General features: G+C 40.1%; 1 protein-coding gene across 1 annotated transcript; it reads right to left on the bottom strand.

The window, feature by feature from the left end:
* Positions 1-3,730: 3,730 nt before the first annotated feature.
* On the bottom strand, positions 3,731-6,583 carry prr35 (proline rich 35; the record flags this gene model as incomplete). Its single annotated transcript, XM_084399459.1, has 2 exons — positions 3,731-4,678; positions 5,238-6,583. 2 exons carry the CDS (start codon positions 6,581-6,583, stop codon positions 4,015-4,017), a joined length of 2,010 nt encoding a protein of 669 aa, XP_084255585.1. The 3' UTR covers positions 3,731-4,014.
* Positions 6,584-7,680: the final 1,097 nt, after the last annotated feature.

Genomic DNA, 7,680 nt, shown 5'->3' with positions numbered 1-7,680 from the left:
CTTGACTCTTCTGTAGTTACATCGTGTACTAAGACTGACGGAAAATTTAAAGTTGCGCTTTTCTAGGCTGATATGGCTAGGAACTATACTCTCATTCTCTCATTCAAACTTTGCTGCCGTACCATGAGTCCAGCAGGTGTAATGATATGATCCATCATGGTAATGTTATAAATGTCTACTGTGTCAGTTCTTTTACTTGATTCTGCAAATCTGGAATTGAGGCCTTGGCGATTTGTGGGGATTTGCCGGGGATTGAACATCACAGCTGTGCAGATCACAATGACAGTGCGTGTCTATGTTTACGTGTGTGTTTGCTTATGGGATCAGAGTCTTAATCCTGCTGCTGAACTGGACACACATGATAATTGTTTTGTGCACAGAATCTTAATGTGATCTATAGAGATGTGATTATAGAAATGCCATCTATTAAGTTTCTTAAAGTGAAATGTGAATACATCATCCAGAATGCTCCATTTTTCTCAAGTCTTTTCAAAGGACTGAAGGATTGGAGATTTAAGTTATGGTTTTTGACATTGATACTCTACCATAAACCACATTTTGCTCTTTGTCTTTCAGATCTGGAGCCAGTTTAAATGAAAGGAGAAGCCTGGAGTCCATTGAATCTTCTGAAAACCCTTTCGGACATCCTGGATGATTGGATTGATCAACATAAGAGCAACAACACATGAGGGTTAGCTTACGTCCCAGGCTTTTTTTTTACTCATCTAATTTAAACAGTTCAGACTCATTAATACAGTCTTGGGAATTAATTTCTACCATGCCTTCATATTTTTTGCTACTTTTCAAACTAAGTGATTTACATCAATACACAGTATCTTCCTTTAGTTGTGGCATCAATCATCATAACCAGCACTGTAAGTAAACAATTTACAGTTTTAATCAATACTTGTGTGTATTTAGATACATTAATAGTTTAAATCATAACTAGTAATTAGTCGTAGAAAAGACGAATGAGTATTTTAATTTAATTTAATATTCTCCCCTCAGAACGTGTTCAACACAATACATCATTTTAGATGTGCTGAATATGTTCTTTGGAATAATTGACTAAATACGACACAATTGCCATGTGGTGAATGTTTATAGTTTGTAGACAAATAAAGTAAACTATTGAGAGTGTGAAAAGAGATTACCCCCCCTAAAAGGCCACCGGAAACGAGTGTTGTAGGCTACTGTTGGTGGGTGGGTGAACGCAGGTATATATCTGCAGCGCCCTCTACAGCACTGTGGTGGAATAATCAGGTGTCTGAAAAATAAACCATGAAAAAGACATAAACAATATTGAACACCCAATATCGAAGACCTGAAAACCCTCAAGTTTCAGAAATGTGCTTCTAATGGTTGTCATCTCGTGTGGCTACAAATTAATGCTATAACTTCACTGTATGAAACGCGATTGATATGTGATATTGGAAACTTGAAATGTACACAGTCGCATAGAGTCACGCAGAGGCGTGTATATTTAAAGTTATATATACTGTTGTAGCGTATGATTAAACCGTTTCATAGTGATACTTTCAGAAAATACATCTAAAATATTGACGGGTTATTTGAGTTTTGGCAAATGCTGGACCGCTTCACTTCATGTGCACTAGAGGGCGCGATTGAGCTTTATTGTTCACAGCCTGCATCAGGTAAGCAAGAGTGATGAATATTTACCTCAGGAAGGTTGTAAAGACTAATTATTATTATTCAGGGCTACTAAACAATACCATTAAAACCAAAGGGGAAAACATTAGGCTGATAAAATGTGGTTGTACCACCTTTTACATGTATTTTACATGTTAAATGTTCAGAAAATGAGTCTATGTTGTAGGCTACATATCTACGCTATCTTATGTATTGCTAAATTTATATATTTTATCCATATTTTCTGTCTTATTTAATGAAGAAGATGCCACAACATTACTCTTTACTATGAAAGGTCCTTCTATACCAGATTATATTGTTCTCTGTAGCTGTTTTTTTCTTCTTCTTTCAACTGGTTGACGATTCTTTGTAATTGAAATGTATTTATAGAGAATTTTATTTATTTATTTAGCGAAAATAATCGAATTAGTTTTGTTTTATCAATTTAAAACCACAAAGAGAAAAATTACGATTTATCTATCTATTATAATTTATTATTCTTTAGATAATTTTTTTAAGCCGGTTTAAAGTTTGCTGTATGTTTACAATGTTTAAAATCAGAAATGTTTTAATGTTTTTAACAATTTGTCTTGGCAAATGTCAAATCAGTTTTAGTTCTTTTACATTTGCTGTAGTTAATAATTGTTCTAAAGTTAAACATAATTGAGACATTAATCTGCACTGACTTTTTAAAAATAAAAGAAATCTTCTCTGATGCCAGATTCATAATAATAATAATAATAATAATAATCATGGATGGCGTCTGTGTTTCACCTCTCTGTGGTGCGCAGCTGCACTTTGACTCTTGTGTTTGTGGCAGGTGACCTTTCAGGTGCATGTGTTGAAAGCGGGCGAGAGTGTCGTGTCGGGTCGGGTCGGGTCGGGTGTGTGTGTGATGCTCGTCCCTGAAGCTTTGACCTTTCAGTGTGGAGGAGCTTCGGCTCAGGTACGGCTCACGGTCAGAGTTCACCTTTACCACAGCAGAACAACACGTCACGACCAATACTGTAGACCTGTTAGCACCGTATCACCACGCATTAGCTCAAGCCGCTTTACCCCACATCCAGAGCCCTCCTAACCCAAACATTAACCTCTTTCACATAATCTGTCCATCACTATTTATTCTGCGTGTCAGGCAGTCATACCGTTTACCGCACCTCACCTAAATCTTTTCCTCCACCGCTGTCTTACAATGCAGAAAATTCACACAAGCACTAATATAATTTGAAATATTTATTGCAGGATGTTTTATGTACAGATTTGTAAAGCATCTTAAATGAACACTTAATGCACACTGATGAAACAATAATGTGAGATTTGCAGTATCGTCCTTCAATTTTATTGTGTGACAGTGAAACAATCATCTCTTTAGATTATCTTATTTAAAATGTTGATTATTTACAGAACTGATTATTAAACACATAATGTCCTAGAAAAATAATGGAAGAACTGAGTAATAAAATGCTACATAAATAAATAAAATATGTGCCAAATATGTCAAAAAATAAATAAAATAAATACATTAAATACAGTTGTAGTTCCTTGACCCTTAATAATTTTCGTCCTGTAGCTGGAAATAATCATTAAGTCAGTGCATGTACTTTGTCCTTCTCCATCAGCTCTTTTTGGCATAAGGTGCTTGATTTTGTCTTCGCTTTACTTGATATTTCATATCAGACTATTTCATAATCATTTCTACCGTTTATTATGTATATGGTATAGCGTTTTATATAGCATGTTAATCTTACAGTGTACTTATATACACTACAGTTCAAAAGTTTGGAGTGTGCCAGATTTTGTGAGTCTCTTCTGCACACCAAGGCTGCATTTATTTGATCAAAAATACAGTAAAAATTATACAATATTTTTACAATTTAAAATACGTGTTTTCTATTGTAAAATATAAAAAAAATTTAATTTATTCCTGTGATCAAAGCTGAATTTTCAGCATCATTACTCCAGTCTTCAGTGTCACATGATCCTTCAGAAATCATTCTAATATGATGATTTGCTGCTCAAGAAACATTTATGATCAATGTTGAAAACAATTTTTGTGGAAACTGGCAAATTTTTACAGGATTCTTTGATTAATAGAAAGTTCAAAAGAGCATTTATTTGTTATTGAATCTTTTGTAACATTATAAATGCCTTTAATGTCATTTTTGATCAATGTAATGCATCCTTGCTGAATAAAAGTATTAATTTAACAAAAAAATCTCCCTAACCCCAAACTTTTGAATGCTAAAGGCTTCACAATAGAAGCCTTTAGATCAGATAGTTTTACGATCATAAGTAACATGTCAGTCAGTTGTTTCCAAACATATGTAAATGATGTTCTGCAAGTTGTCCTCCGGTTGATGTTGGCTACACCATCGTGTCGGTGGTTGTTAAGGGGCTGGTTGGACACAGCGTGTCCAGATGATGAATGGACGGAGGTCTGTTGGGTGTTTTGGAGCAGAGAAGGACACTTGAGTCGGCTTCACACTTGGTGGTTCTGCTGTGCCACAGAGCTTCGGCCGTCCCGGCCCGTAAGGCCATCCCACCGTCGGACAGCACCTCCGTCTTCACCACGGGATTCAGCTTCATCAGCGCGTCCAGAGAGCACTTCTGCCTTTCTTTAAAACTGCTTCCTCGTTCCTCCGTGTCTCTGTCGTCTTTATCTTCCTCCTCCTCCTCTTCTTCCTCCTCGCTCTCTGAGCAGTTTTCATCTCCTGTGTCTCCTAAAACGCCTCTGTTTGTGATCCCCACAGTTTTTTTTTTGAGGGATAGATCGAGCGGGCCTTCGTTGGTGCGAGCCGTGCGCTCGAGCGCCTGTTGGATGTGCGACAGCTCGGAGCGGATCTTCCCCAGGTGAGCCCACAGGTGGCACTGCTCGGGCAGCGAGGTGACGCGCTGCTCTGTGTTCTGGTACTGCTGGAGTAACGTGGAGAAATCCTGCAGGAGTGCAGCTGCCGGGTCCACGTCTCTCTCCATCCCTCTCTGTCTCGCCTCCAGATGCTCAGACATGTGCAGCGGGGACGACGCGTCACTGCGGGGGCTGCGGAAACACAGTTTTGTTGAATCGAAATAACATTCATCAAGGCTGTCCTGAGTGTGTAATGCATAGACAGAAGGAATACTCACAGCAGATGTAATGCATTATCTTTATTTACAGTGTTGCCATTATCTTTAAAATCCTCGTCAAGCATGGATATTTTTAGCTTATTTTAAGTTTAGGTTAAGGTTTTTGATAGCTTTTATAAGGTCTGCGAACTGCGAGTGATTGGTTGTGTGTTTTCTTGGTGTCATGTTTTGATATTATTTGATGTTTCTCTGTATTTTAGAGTTATTTACTATTTATGGACAGCACTTTGGTCCATTCTAATGGTTTAGAGTTTGAAAAGTTGTGTTGAGTTGAATTTACTTATTTTTATTATTACTTGCTTAACTTATTTTGATAAGTTATACAAAGTCAGTTTAATGTCATTTAAGTTGAAATGACTTAAACATCCAAGTTGATTGTACTTAAATTTAAAGTCCCACTGTAGTCAATAATTTCAGGATCACTTAGGCCTCAAATCTTTTCATTTTTAGGGTTCTTGTCTTACCTGTTGTGTATAGACATCCTGCCGGACACCAGGGAGGCGATGGATGTAGATTTGTGAGTGTTTTTCAGAGAGTCGAGGGCAAACTCAAGTGCAGGTTTCTTCTCTCCAGGTGCACCATGGGAGTCTAATGATGCTGCTGATCTCTTCAGACTTTGCTCTCTGATGAAGGAAGCGTCCTGCTGCCAGCCTGTCTTCCCTTCCCTCGGTCGTATCCTCTCCTTTACGGCGTGGCCCGGCTCCGGGGAGGAGCACACGGGAGACGGCCAGGCTGCGGGCGAGGTCTGGCTGGGCCGCAGGGCCGGGACCTTCCACAGGTTTAGTTTAGGAGGATACGAAGGTGGCGGAAGGCTTACGGCGGGTGGTTTGATGAGTTTACTCGTCTCGGAGGACGTAGACGAGGGTGTCGCACCAAAGGTGTGCTCGCAGAGGAACGGATAATACAGGTGAGGAGGAAGTAAAGGACGCTCTGAGTGTCTTTGCGCGTGTGCGAGCTGCGCGGTTGATGCTAAGAAGGGCATTTGTGCGTTTGCGCTCGCTGTCGTAAGGGCCGGGTTTAGGTATGAAAGGAGTCCAGGAGCCAGTGGGTATCCAACGCCAAGCAAAGACAGATTAAAACCTGTTGTATCGGGGCATTCAAGTTGACCCGTTGACGCCGGTGGAGGGTAACAGGGCAAAGAAGACGCCACCGGGTCCGATTTGGGCTTTGCTCCAGAAGTCTGATTGCTAAGGATTCGCCATTGCTCTGAAAGCAACGCCGCCGATCCCGACAGACACGTTTTCGACAGCCTATAATGTCTCAGTTTCGACTCCACCTCGACTGAGCGCGCTCGTAAAAGTTGCTCCTCGAGCGAGAACACATCGGACATCACGAGCTCGGCTTCTTGCTTTGATCGTTTGCTCCCTCGGGAACACGTTTCCGCCGGTTCGGGACTCACAACCGCTGAGCCGTTTGCCTCCATTGCTTCGTCGTCTTTCTCCGCTTCTCTTTCCGCTTCTCTTTTCTCAGCCTCGTCGACCTCCAGACTCGCCGCCGAATGCGAGGGCTCGTCCGACATCGAGGCCTGTTCGGCGTGAGCCTTGGCGGGGCTACGGGAGCGAACGCCCCCCTGCTGGAGCCGGAGCTGCTCTTTTTTATACGGCCAGTCGGACTCGATGAGCAACGACAGGGAGTTTTTGCACAGGCTGTACTTCATGTGGTTGTACAGATGGGATTTCTCCATGCACGTGAACGGGCACTGGAAGCATTTGTAGTTGTAGGGTTTGCCCCACGGCCGCGGGATGTAGTGAGGCTTTTTGGGCTTGCGTTCCTTGTGCTTACAGCCCACCTTACAGTCGTCCTTCGACATGGCGCGCGATCAGAATCAGTCCCAGATATGAAAACAGGTTTCTCTCAAAGCTAAATTTCTGAGGAGCTTGGGTGTGTGTTTACGTGTGCGTTTGAGGACAGGTTTACATTGAGTGTGTGTTTGCAGGATGAATTGTGTGTGAACTGTAAACTTGTGTTTGGTCAGGACTGGGACGCAGGAACGCAGCCATCAGATTTCAGCTGTTGAGAAAATCAAGAAAATATATGATTAAACTTTTGATAATAAGATATTATTACTTTATTAATTATTACTTAAATATTTAAAATTATTATATTTAATAATTTAGAATTATAAAACAAATATTATAATTGAATAATATTTAAAATTATCATTTGTAATTATTCAGATCATTATAAAAACAAAATATTATTACTTTAATAATGTAATAATATTTTAAATTATTGTATTTAATAATTCTTACTATTTTTATTTTGGAATATTATCAAACAAAGACAACAGTAGAAAATGAAATATTTATTTTAATGATCAGATTTAAAAGATTGTAAGTTAAAGTCATCGTGAAACTATAGTGTTTTTACTTTTGTAATGTGATACTGGATACTTGGACAGGATTTGAGTTTATTAATTATGAATCGATTGGACATTGAAAAGTGTCTCTGTGTGACAGGTGGTTGAAAAATAAGAAGGTTTGAAGACACCAGAAAAGCAATTTCCGAAGTTTTTACATTTTGATGAAAGCTTGTGTATTGATGAATCGTTCATAATAAGCCCCGGAAACGTGTCGTATGAAAGTAAATAGAGCCAGTTTTGATTACACAGAGACTTTAACAAAGAGAAGAGATGATGAGAGACGTTTTGGTTTCTCAGAACTGCCGAAAGTCCTCTATCTGCCACCTTTCATTACGTCCAGGGTTGCACCGGCGAGGTGTGTGTGTGTGTGTGTGTTTCTAGAGGGGGCTGCACCTGTGTTCAGTGTAGTATTTACAGTAGGACCCTGAAGGTCAGCTATAGGCACATCCTGACAAAGGGCAGAGGGACCCGTGTGTGTGTGTGTGTGTGTGTGTGTGTGTGTTAATGAGAGATTGGCATCAGGCCCGCGAGGCATCGTTAGCGGA

The sequence above is a fragment of the Rutilus rutilus genome (genome assembly GCF_951802725.1).
Source record: "Rutilus rutilus genome assembly, chromosome: 24".
Taxonomy (NCBI): domain Eukaryota; kingdom Metazoa; phylum Chordata; class Actinopteri; order Cypriniformes; family Leuciscidae; genus Rutilus; species Rutilus rutilus.
The sequence above is the reverse complement of the archived record's forward strand: the minus strand, read 5'-3'. Positions and strand labels throughout refer to the sequence as shown.